This window comes from Carcharodon carcharias, chromosome 22 (assembly GCF_017639515.1).
Source record: "Carcharodon carcharias isolate sCarCar2 chromosome 22, sCarCar2.pri, whole genome shotgun sequence".
Classification (NCBI taxonomy): domain Eukaryota; kingdom Metazoa; phylum Chordata; class Chondrichthyes; order Lamniformes; family Lamnidae; genus Carcharodon; species Carcharodon carcharias.
This window is the reverse complement of record NC_054488.1, coordinates 45,801,799-45,814,546: the sequence shown is the minus strand read 5'-3', so window position 1 is coordinate 45,814,546 and position 12,748 is coordinate 45,801,799. Positions and strand designations below refer to the sequence as shown.

The 12,748-nt window shown below is 41.1% G+C and overlaps 1 protein-coding gene across 5 annotated transcripts in view; it reads right to left on the bottom strand.

Annotated features, from left to right (window-relative positions):
* card14 (caspase recruitment domain family, member 14) overlaps positions 1–12,748 on the bottom strand; it is a 100,573-nt gene that overhangs the window by 51,135 nt on the left and 36,690 nt on the right. For all 5 annotated transcript variants that reach the window (XM_041216898.1, XM_041216896.1, XM_041216897.1 and 2 more), the window contains 2 exons: positions 4,292–4,514; positions 3,283–3,420 (listed from right to left, as the gene is read on the bottom strand). In XM_041216898.1, the coding sequence (XP_041072832.1) occupies positions 3,283–3,420; positions 4,292–4,502 (349 nt within the window). In that variant the 5' untranslated portion in view covers positions 4,503–4,514. The remainder of the gene's footprint in view (positions 1–3,282; positions 3,421–4,291; positions 4,515–12,748) is intronic.

The following is a 12,748-nucleotide window of genomic DNA, read 5'->3' as shown; positions in this document are numbered from 1 at the left end:
ATTTAGGTGCTTTTAAGTAACCTAATTAAAACTTTGAAAAAGTGTCAAGATGTGATGTAAATACAAGCACACTTGTGAAAAGATGATGATTAATTTGCTTTGTTGAGAACAATTAATTACAAGAAACCAAGCAGTAAAGAGGGGAGTATATTCATGTCATGTGAAGAAATGAAAGGAAGGATATACTTTTTTAAACTTGCAAATACAAGTGGAAGAGGTTATCCAGAAATGATCAAGATTAGAGTTATTCTTATGAAAATATAATCTTTTGAATAGATTCTACGAGCCCCAAAATTAAGACCATTCCCCCCTCCTTTTTCCTGGCTATATTCTTCCATCCCTGGGCAATTAAGATTAGAAGGCTGGTATTATCTTTTTCCAGGTCTACATGTGATTCCCAGTTTGTTGAGCTAGCTGAGTTTAGCCAGGCAGCATTAAAAACGCTTTAATATAAAAACAAAAAACTGCAGCTGCTGGAAATCCAAAACAAAAATAAAAATAAAAACACTCAGCAGGTCTGGCAGCATCTGCGGAGAAGAACACAGTTAACGTTTCGAGTCCGTATGACTCTTCAACTCTTAGTTCTGTTGAAGAGTCATATGGACTCGAAACGTTAACTGTGTTCTTTTCCGCAGTTGCTATCAGACCTGCTGAGTTTTTCCAGGTATTTTTATTTTTTATTTTTGTTTTAAAAACGCTTTAATTGGTCTCAATGGAGCGAAATTCTGCTGGGAGTTCCCAGTCCTGATTGCTATTCAGTGACTTCTGATAAAAAGTGAATGTGTGTGTGTGTGTGTGTGTGTATTCTGGGCGAGAGTGGAATTTGGCTCATTAATAATGCTTTTCTCAGTTAAATAGCCTGCTGACCCATTGTCTAAGCTGACAAATGGAGAATGGTCACTTGAAATCATACCTCAGCAAGAGTTAATGCCTTCAGTAAAGGAAACAGGGGAAAGGGGAGAAAATAAATATCTCAAAGCGAGCCCTTGCATTCTAAAAATGGACAACTATTATAAAGAAGTAGGAGGGGTTCATGGTGCAGTTTTATAAACAACTTACTAAGCTGGCCCATCAATAGTGCACCCTCATCTTCAGGCTATTTTTCGAGATGTTTTGTCAGCCAGCAGGGAAAATGTTTGCAAATGGTGCATTCTTTGTGGGAAGGGATTCAATCTGATGAAATATTTCCATGAGCAAGCATGTTTTCTAAAATGCTGGAGTAATGCAAGGTACCTGCAGGTGGCAGTATGAGCTTGTGCATGCAGCCCTGTCAGTCGTACTAGTGCAGGCACTGTAACGGGATTACCCACAAAGTACAGACAGAGCATAACCAGTTGCTTATCAGTCAGAAAAAGGCACTCAGCCTAATTGCTGAAACGTAAAGCCTGATACCGCCCCCAAGATTTCTCAGCTGAACCATGTTTTGAATTTTTCAATAAAGATGGATGAGGCAAACTCAATGGCCATAACTTCCGAGCTCTGGGGCATCATAACTGGGGGTACCCCAAAGGTGCACTGGGGAACCCTCCCTGGAGACCCCCAGGTAAGGGTTGCATGGTAATTGCCTGGGCAGTTCAAACTTTTGTTGTGCAATCTCCGTGCAACGGGAGCCATCCGAAAGTTTAATATAAATCACAAGCTTCGGATGGTTTCGACTGCCTTACAGTAATAGTTACCCAGAAAAAGTTAGAAGAATTAAAACCACTTCTAACCTCTGCTTAACTATAGTACTGGCCATTCTACCTCCCCCCTGGCACTCCCCCCACAGGGCTCACCTGACTAACCCCCACTCCCCCCCCACTAACCCCCCACCTCCGACAGGACTCCCCTCCACTCCACCGATCTCCCATGGGACCACCCGACTGCCCTCCCCTCCCCACCGACCAACCCCCACTGACCACCCGACATCACACGCCACCTGACCCCCTGAACATGCCCCCAACCTCTCATCCTCCAATTCTACCCACTTAACTTACAAACTTACTTTCTCCATGCCTTCTCAAAATGCCGAACCTCTAAACTTACCTGCTTTATGGCAGGTACTGCTGTAAAAAAAGGGGGCGTGGCTTCCTCACCTGTGACTTGCCTGCCCTTGACACAGGGTCTCTGGAACCCGCTGCTCTATACTGTTCTCACCCAGCCTGAGCCAGAAGGTTGGGTGAGAAAGGAGCAGCTTCATTTCCAGATAACTAGTTGGAGCAGAGTGGGGGAATCCAACTCTGATTGCCATTCCATGGAAGTTACGGGACATTATATAGTACCCGCCTATACTGAGTGTTAGAATTTCCCCCCCAAATCATTTGCTTACTTGAATAGAATCTATCTGCATACAACAGCATGAAATAATACTCAGCTCCTGAATGCATTTGTATTTTCGCACAACATTGTGTGATTATTTGTTTGCCCTTTATCAATAAAGCAAATAATTAAGATTTTGGATTAAAACAAATAGCCGAATAAAACTATGGTCTTATTGAGCGCAAAGCCTTGCAGTGCCAGGTAATGGCACTGGATTCAAAAGCAGATAGCAGAATTGCTCATTTCAGCTGAGTCATTATTGCAAAATGCCATACGGATGCATGGTACTCCCACAAAAAAAGTGACTTGCATTTATATAGCACTTTTCACAATCACCAGACATCTCAAAGCCTTTATAGTTAACAAAGTACTCACTGTTGTAATGTAGGAAGCACAGCAGCTAATTTGTACATGGCAAACTCCCATAAAAAGAATTATGGTAATGACCAGATAATCTGTTCTTTTGTGATTTAATTGAGGGATAAATATTGGGCACGAGGGATAACTCCCCTGCTCTTCAAAATAGTACCATGGGATCATTTACATGCACCTTAGCAGGCAGATGGGGCCTCAGTTTAACATCTCATCTGAAAGTCAGCACATTCGCCATTGCAGTGTTTCCTCAGTAATGCACTGTAGCATCAGCCTTGATTTTTGTGTTCGTGACCTTGAGTGGGACTTGAACCAGGAACTTTGTGACTCAGGGTCAACAGTGTCACCAACTAAGCCTGGCTGACACTAACAGTCAGAGAAGAGAGGAGAGAGAGGCGCACACACACACACACACACACACACACACACACACACACACACACACACACACACAATCACGTACAGAACAATTCTTATGCTGGTTCATAAAAATGTCAGTGGAAATCTAAGAGAAGACCATAATACCCTCTCACAGTTAGTGCATGACCTGATTGAAAGGGTGGGCAATGGGAACAATTAACATGATAAATTTGCTTTGAAAATGAACCTTACCGAGTATGCTGCTACAATCCCTGGTAGGTTCCTTCCCAGTTATTAATGTATAAATTTCAGGGTTATAAAACCCTAAAGACTCCAAAAAGGCAACACCTCCTTTCTTTCCCCGAGTCCTTAAGAGATCGAGCATATACCCTGGAGATAAAAAATAACACATTAATGGTCTTAATGCTAATTAATTAATTGTCTCACTAGTGACTAGCTTAAGGATCAATGTTCAAAAATAATAAAAATAAGCCTAAAAATCAAACTGGATAATTTCAGATGCTTTGACTGCACCCCCCCCACCACCAGTAGATCAATGATTTTTCTCCCATTAGTTAGCTGATCTCAAGAAAGGCCAATGGTAAAGGCACTATAATTGATCCCAATGTTTGTGGTTTAGGAAGGGGAAATTGGTGTTCCATTCCTGACTGGTTTCTGATGATACCTGATGGAACATTCTGTGAATTTAGAACATAAAACCTAGAATGAGAAACAGTCATTCAGCCGTCCCATCACAGAAATATGTTAAATCTGGGATTGACAACCAAAATTCTGCAGAACGTGCAATAAAGCCACAGAATAAAAGCAGGTCTCCGTTGTTTCATCAGTGCCAGATGCGCGGCTGGAAGAGCAGAACGTTACAAATGAGACTTTCTCCTACAACCTTGCAACAAGAGGATCAGATTGTGCACTGGGTAAACAAAGGCCTTTCACATCTGGGGCCTACATTTAAATCCAGCTCAGACTGTGTGTTAGCTGCAAGACTCCACGCGGAATGAGATTTTTGGCAGTCTCAAAGCAGCACATAATTGGCTGCAACTTGCACTAAATTGCCAGTTGCACTCAGAGAAACTGAAGGATGGCTGACATGAAAAGTGCCTCATTAATGTATCTAACCATGCTACATCTAACCCAAAAGTGCTTGATGAAATGGAAAGTATTCTGCTTTCAAGCAAGCGAAGCTAATTTATCTCCAAAAAAAAAGGCCACAGCAGCACAATTTTCAGAAATGTACACTCACCAGTTCTCATACACCGGTGTTTAAGGTGAGGGGCAAAAAGAATTTCTTCCTCGTCTGTCTCCCCAATTACATGGCACTGACGCAGAAAGGGTGTGATGTGGCAGGGCCGGACCTTGTTGGTGATAATGTGGCGCTGGCTTTCAATCAGGTCCCATATGGATTCCTCATCTAGGTCCTTTATTTCCTTGTCACCTGAGGCCACTACATCCATGATGAATCAAGGCTAGGAAAGGGGCAGTTAAAGATTATATACATACAAATACATATACAGTAATTATATATTTCACTTGGCATGTGAAGCGTGGCTTTCATTTAAAACTTATCATAATGATCTGTTATTGTTGGAGGTAGTGCTGTGATTGCTATTTTCAAGATTAAAGGTACGACACTGTATGACATATAATAACTGCAATTTGATAAATACAATATATAGTCTAGCCACTGGATTCCCACAAATTTCTGAATATTTTTTAGCTGCAACTTTTTTCCTTAGTCACTGAAATTTCTAATGTCTAAAATAGAGAGTTAAACAAAACAAAAACTTTAAAAATGTTACATATTTCACAATAACATGATCAAATGTAGCCATTGTATTTTGTGTCCTTTAATGCTTTTGTTAAAGTTTTTACTTGAAGATTTCAGCATCTTCCGAAAGCTTGGCTTTGACATTCATTGGGCATGCTGATCAATACCTGCACCGAAGGTCTGATTTTTAAAAATTCCTTCATGGGATGTGGGCATTGTTGGCAAGGCCAGCATTTGCTGCCCATCCCTAATTGCCCTTGAACTGAGTGGCTTGCTAGGCCATTTTAGAGGGCAGTTAAGAATCACACCACATTGCTGTGGGTCTGGAGTCACATGTAGGCCAGACCAGGTAAGGATGACAGATTTCCTTCCCTAAAGGGCTTCAGTGAACCAGATGGATTTTTATGACCAATGATAGTTGTAATGGTCACCATTACTGAGGCTAGCTTTATATTCCAGAATTACTGATTGACTTTAAATTCCACCAGCTGTCATGGTGGGATTTGAACCCATGTCTCCAGAGCATTAGCCTGCATGGGCCTCTGAATTACTAGTCCAGTGGCATTACAACTCCGCCTCTATTTCCCTCTGAAAAAAATTATAATATTGTGCCTCAGGCCTCTTTCCCATCAGGTTAGTGGGCTACAGAGATCAATAGGTGCCAGCGAAGCATGAGTTAGGATAGGTCTGTGGCTGGTATTGTTAGGGCCCACAGGTAAGTGAAGAAGGAAAGGGGCTGATCAGGAAGGTGGGTAGGTAGCAGTGGCTTGGGAAGGGAGCGGTGGTGATTAGTATCCAGCAGAGCCTACGTTGTTTAAATGTGGGGCCATGAGGCCCCAATTAAGTATATTTTAAAAACTTAGTTAATTGGTTGCAGCCTCACAATAAATCCCAGATCAGGGCTTTTGTGGCACATCAGATGAACTGCTGAGCTGGATACATCACCCCCTCAAACTGTAAACATTGTGTCTCAATAATTTGGAGTTTATCTTGTACACAGGAATCCTTAAGGAATCATGGCAGTCCCATTCTCTCCCTCATCTTCTATATCTGTCTGCAGTGATTCATTTATCAGGTGGGGAGGTAATCGCAGTGTGCAAGGAAATCAACAAAGGGGACAGAATCTCTTATGATATTGGGTGTTATATATAACATTTCCCATTGTCTCACTTTTCTCATTTCTCTTTCATTATTGGATCTGAACAGAAAAGGTAGGAAACATCAGTCAAAAATGGAGAAGACATTCAGAAACCTGCCAATGAAAAATGACCAAAAACTTATGAAAATGACTGATTCAGACCCCTGTCATAGTAACTTCAGATCCCAGGATCTACATAGAATGTTCTATGAAGTGCAGTGTTTCTAGAATCCTCCAAGTACTGAGATTCCTTTGCATGTATTTCCAGATCCCAGGCTCCTTTCCAGTACTGTACAATACCAGAGCCATCTCCACTGCTGGTCAATCAATTTCCCTGGTAGCTATGACTTGACATGACAATCTACTGTTATAAAAATGCTAACTCACCGTGACAATGTAATGTGACAACAACTAATTATATGTACATATATAAAAGGCCAACAACATGACTGAATAACAGAAAAAGATTTCTGTGTGGGAGTTTCTGACTAATTCTGTATGAATTCTGCTTGCCATTTTGCTGTGGTTTCTTATTAGTCATCAGTTTGGATGAGAGCCAGGATATTGTTACTACACATCAGGAGCTGGGTGGTGCATGATAAGAGCAGGAGACGGTGGAGACAATGAGTGTGCTCGTTATTCTATTATTAAGTGTACAACTGATTGACTAGAAACCTTTGCATAGTTATCTGGATGATTTCCTGACTGCTTGGGAAAAAAAGACAGACTTGTCTCAGTTTACAAATATATGATGCAGTGCCATAAATTGAAATGTGTAATTTTGTCACTTGTGTCTTGTTTTACCATGGTGAAATGAAGATTGACTTCTTTGGCTTTTCTCACTACGCCCCTTTACCTCACATAAAAGTAACATTTCCCAAATGTCTTTTCACTGACAGCCCCTCTTGAAGGGGCAATGTAGAATTCTAAGTTTGCATGTGCATGGTTGTTGGTGTGGTTTGCAGATTGGAACCCACGCAGTATAATTGCAGCAGAGTCCACTGCATTGGGCTCAACAGGACATATAAGAGGATAACAGGGCTGCTTCTTACTTGATCTGGCATTCCAGAGATGAACAGGACTTAGAGGGTGTGCTTCACAGGAAATCCCAGATGTGAAGCCAGTGATTTTGCATCACTATGGGTGGGAAATCAGACTGCGAACCAACTATTTCCAGCAACATGCTCAGAGCTGCTCTGTAAATGGGTGTGTCACATTGAGGCACTACTCCTATAATGAGAACATTGAGTGAAAGCCTTAAATATTGCTTAAGTGTTGTGCATTGGAATTCTAATGTGGTGCACCACAGAGTGGTAGCATGTGAATTAATCACTGTAAAATTAAGCCTTTGGTGAACCAGGAACCAATGTAGGTCAGCAGGCAAATCATGTGTGCGTGTGGGTTAGGATAAGGGCAGCACAGTTTTGGATGATTATTCTGAGATGTAAGGTTAATCGGGGTGGAGATTGGGAGGCCTGCCAGGAAAGCTTTGAAATAGCTGAATCTTGAGGCAAAAAAGCATGGATGTGCTTTCAGCAGCTGTGGAATGGGTATAGGTGTTTTCATGATATTGGATCAGAAGCTCAGCTCTGTCAAATAGGGTGATGGGGGTGTGAACAATAGTGAGGAAAGATAATTTGTGGTGGAGACCAAAGGCAATACCTTTAGTCTTATTGATGTTTAATTGGAGTAAATAACAACTCATCTAAGACCAGATATCAGATAAGCGACTCGACGACACAAAGTTAGTGGAGGGGCTGAGGAAAGTAGTGGTGTCGTAGAAGTTGGTCGGTCTCAAATTTAGTGACTTAGAAGTCCATGAGGTCCTCACATTTATTTTTGGAGGCGAGGACAGAGGGAGCAGAGAAGGTGAGTATTTGATAGGAGAACAACCGGGGTTAATTTTACATCTCAGAATAATCCTGCACTATTGTACACTTTTGGCTGAGGAGAATTTACATGGAAGGAGACGATAAAGAAGGACAGGAAGCTAGCGAACTCAGAGGAGAGAGGGCAAAGTGTGTTAAGTTGGTGGTGGAAATCATCAAGGATGAGAAGATGCTAGGTCTAAAGACTAAAGAAGTAATAGAATGATGATTTCTCAGTGAGAAACTCACAGTGGTTCTTGGGTGATCAGCAGGAAACAAGAATTTTAAAGGAGAAATGAGAAGAGTGGAGTGAGGCAGTGGAGAGGGGGATGCTCAATAGAGAAGAAGGTGCCAGAGAAATGAAGGGACAGACCAAAATTTAGCAATAAGGGTCAAATCACCATAGCAAAGCCTTTGGGTGAAGTAAATGGTAGAAGGTGTAACAATCCTGGAAGACAAGGAAGCTCAAAAGTGAACAGCCATTCTGGAAAAAAATGCAGAGAATGGCACAGATTATTGATCCATTAACAGAGTCCACGGGATCAGAAATGGGAGGGGTAAGTGCACTGGAAAGGAAGTTAGTAAGACTAGCCCTCAGCAGGTATGCTGGGTGGGATAGCTGGCAAGAGTGAAGGATAGGACAGTTGGAGTTGTTCATAAGAAGGCATCTATGAGTCCATCTCTGACGGCCACTTTGGAGAATGGCAAGAGAAGCTCAGAGGTAAGCTGTGGGTTTATTTGAGGGACTCAAGCCTCTGGCAGCAGCAGGGAAATAGGGGAACATGGAGGAATGGTGAAGGTTTAGGCTGTGCATGTTTGGGGGTGGAGGGCAAGTAGTGGGCAAAGTACCATAGAGGGGAGAAATGAAATGGTGCATAATTAGGTAACAGGAGAAGGAGGAGACAGGACAGAAGGACCTGAAAAGGGAAAGAAAAGAGAAAAAAGGAGGTAAGAGTAATGGGCTGTGGTGCGTAGTTCTATGGCTACCTCCTAAGCTAAGAACTATCTCAGGAAGTAGCTCACCAAGTCTTCTCAATCAAAGGCACAACTGGTAAATAGAAACAGCTGCCATGTTAGCTTTATTTTCATCTTTATCTGCTAGCTTGTTTGATTTTCATTAATGATATTACCTTTGGTATACTCAATATAAATCATTGCCTAAGAGACCATTAACAATTTACAGTTATTCGTCTGGATTTTGTGGTAGAAATAATGATGAAACTGTCAGCATTCACTGTCATTACTTCTTCAAAAATGACAGCAACTTCTGGAGTCTGGAAATTCAGATATTACTATCAGTGATTCCATGCATCCCTATAGCGTGGGATGTTGAAGATCTCCTAGACTGCCAACTTCCACTCATATGCTGTTAGTCTGGCTGTGACCACATGTAAACCTCCATATAAACACCAAGTTCTCTCCACCTGTCAAGTTCTTTTTGTTTTGCCTTCTTTATTAATTTACCATCTAACTTGTTGGTAACCACTAGAGCTTCTCTATCATAAGGTCTCCTACTTCTTGTGTCACTCCTCACTTGTTCTTTGGTCCTTGCTCTTGTTAAAATTCATCCCCTACTAGATCTCCTGTCCCCCCTGCAACTAGAGTTCCTTTCACAAGTTCCTGATCCTTTCCCTGGGCTTTGATAACCAGAAGGCCCACTGTCTGAACTTACACTACGTTTCCTGGCTTTCCACATTTTTTCTTCCTTCTGCCAATCCATGGATCTTATATTCTGCCCCTTGACTTGTACATTCAGCCAGTTTTTGTATTTCCCTGTGGCCTTCCCTGCCCTTCCTACTATGGTGGCTTCCCTCCACTCTCTAGCCCCTTCTGGCACATGTGCCACACTAGTTCCAATTTTCGGTAGTCGAGCTTTTTGACAAATGGCCCTATCCTGATTTTCCCTACCACTTGGTCTGCCTCTCAGTTAGCCTGTTATCTGTCACAATCAATTGTTCATACAGGTCCAGCACGTGTGCTCGAAATGCATGGTGCATCTTCAGTATCCATCCTCTGTTCAGGTTCTGTCCATGCGTAATCAATGCCAGTAAACTGCATGGTATATACTCTAACTGTTTGGTTATCATGTTGCAAGATTATCGTTTTGCCATCAGCGCCTACAACTTTTCCTAGGCCTCTCCATTCTTTCTGCCCTTCTTTTTTAAAATGCCGAACGTTCCCAGGCTTAAAATTCATCTCTGATGGCCTGAGTCGATACCTCAAAGCACTCCTGATATTTTTTCTGAAAACGCCAACTTAATAAATGCTCTCCTCCCTGCATGTATGGCATTCAAATGTTCTACAAAAATTGAACTAATGGTAGTCCCCTCCAAAGTCGGGGATGACCCCACATCATTGAAGTATCTTCAGATTCCTGCCTTAAACTAATTGATAGGGATTGTAGCCCCCAACAATTATGAACATGTTTTTTTTTTGCATGTACTGCGCATGATAGAGCAGTTGTCAATATACAGTTCAGTTGGTCAACTAAAGCTTTTTGGAGCATTTCGTCAATCATGGCTTGATTTCTTTCAGCATATCTCATTGCTAAAAGGACCTGCTGCTGCTGTGTGCATTGCTACAATATTCAAAATTTCACACATACTCCTGAGTTCATCACCGGCCAATTCTCCTCCATTGTCTGTTAAGAATTTAGCTGGTGCTCCCAGTCACAGTCCTATCTATCTTTCCATTATTTTATCGATAATTACTTTTTTGTCCTTACTAAAAATTACCATTGGCAGACTAAATCTAGTTGCTACATCTACAAAATGTAGAAAAAAAATATTTTTTTCTTTAGCCCATACTTTTGAGGTCCAATGCTATGGTTTCATTAAAATCTTTTGCCAATGGAAGACTTACTACTGGTCATAATGGCGTTCTCCAGTACAATTTATAAATATCACATTTTTCACTAATATCCTCAATGTCTGGTGTATTCCTCATCCAGTCCTCCTGCATCCTTTAACAGAATCTTCAAATTGTCAATGTAATTTGGTAATAATTTTCTTTTTTTCTTTTAAATCCCTATCCCCAGGTGCCATTAATACCTCTAACATTCTGTCCACAGATGATTAGCCTTAAAGGAATATAATAATGCCCCAACTGTGTAAATGCAAAGCTACAGATCTCCCAAAGACAATTGCTTTATTATGCTCCATGCCCAACTTTATTTGGGCCTTTTTCATTGAAGGCTTACTTAACAGTAACGGTATTTCATTCAATACCATACCAGTGCTGATAAAGTGATTCACCCCTCCCATTTTACATGGAATTATTATTCTTTTTAGTGATTTCAACATATTACCATCACCAAACCCGAAACAAGTAGAACTGTCATATTCTTTGACTTTACTTCAGTCTTCCTTACTTAAAAGAATCTATGTAACATTTTAACCTGTCCACTACACATACTGTGAAAGTACACCCACTATCTAGAACTATGCAATAGAACAAATCTGCAATTAAGTTACTTATTACCAGACTGAAGCTTCTGGTGATCAAAACGATTCCTTCTGATTAGTCAGTGTCATCCTGGCTGCCTTCCATGTTTTGTGTTGTCTCAAAAATCCTGTTTTTCAATTTTGGGCAATTCAATGCATAATGATATGTAGAGTCACATCTGAAGCGCTTGTTGACCACCCTTAGTTATTCCTGGGGTTCATTTTCCTTCCTTAGTTGCCCAACTCCTGCCGCCTGTTATAGCTCCCAAAAGGCTCACTGTCCTCATATTTTTGGTTTGTAATCCTTCTTTCACACAGATGTTTGGCCCCTATATTTGAAATTCGGTCTTGAAATGCTGCTAGTACTGTATCCTCCATCTTTGGTGTCACTGCTGAAGAGCTCACTTGCACCATCAAAGCGGCCAGGATTGAATGCTTTCCCAGAAGTTTTCTTTAAGGCTTCAAACATTTGATCCATAAGCATTTCTTTCTCTTTGAATCTAACCCCAGTTAAAACCAAGAGCCTATCCATGTTTGATGTCTTAGCACAGTCCAATAATTTAAAGGCAAGGACTGATTCAGGAATTTCCAAGTGGATTTGCTGCAATCTCATATATAGTCAGTCAAACTCCATGATGTATTCTTCTTTGAAAGAATCATCCATTTTTCTGTATTTATAAAAGTCCAACCAAGCCTCACAGGCATTGAATAAATCATTTTTAATATAAATTTTATCCATGAGTTTTAAGAGGGTGTCCAAACCTTCATCATGTTCAGTTCCTGAGTGTTTAGTTCAGAGAACACTTTGCAGTGGACCTTGCTCCTAATAGGAAGCGAAAATGCTAGAAATGTTCAAAACAAAAATAAAAATACCTGGAAAAACTCAGCAGGTCTGACAGCATCTGCGGAGAGGAACACAGTTAACGTTTCGAGTCTGTATGACTCTTCAGCAGAACTGTTCTGTTGAAGAGTCATACAGACTCAAGACGTTAACTGTGTTCCTCTCCGCAGATACTGTCAGACCTGCTGAGTTTTTCCAGGTATTTTTATTTTTGTTTTAGATTTCCACCATCTGCAGTTTTTTTGCTCTTATGCTAGAGATATTCCTTGCTTTCAGAGACATAGCCCATGTCCATGCCTTGACTTCATTTTTCCATTGTTCATAAGATTACTTGTCACCAAACAGTGTTGGAAAATCATTTCCTGCCGCCTTATACCTGATTTCAGTCATCTTTCTTTAAAGAGTCTCTAATTACAGTCTTCTCTCAAAGAAAATTAATTCCAATTTTAATCTTCCGTCTGGAAGTAAATCTCAGTCTCCAATCTTCACTTTCAGGCAACCATTCTCTGCTACCAATGTCAGAGAAACTCACAAGCCTGGTTGTGACGAAGACGCTGAATCTAGGATGCTTTTGGTAGAGACTGTTTATTGCAGAGCTTACTTCACCACTCTAACACAATCCCCCTCAGTGCTGGCTGACTC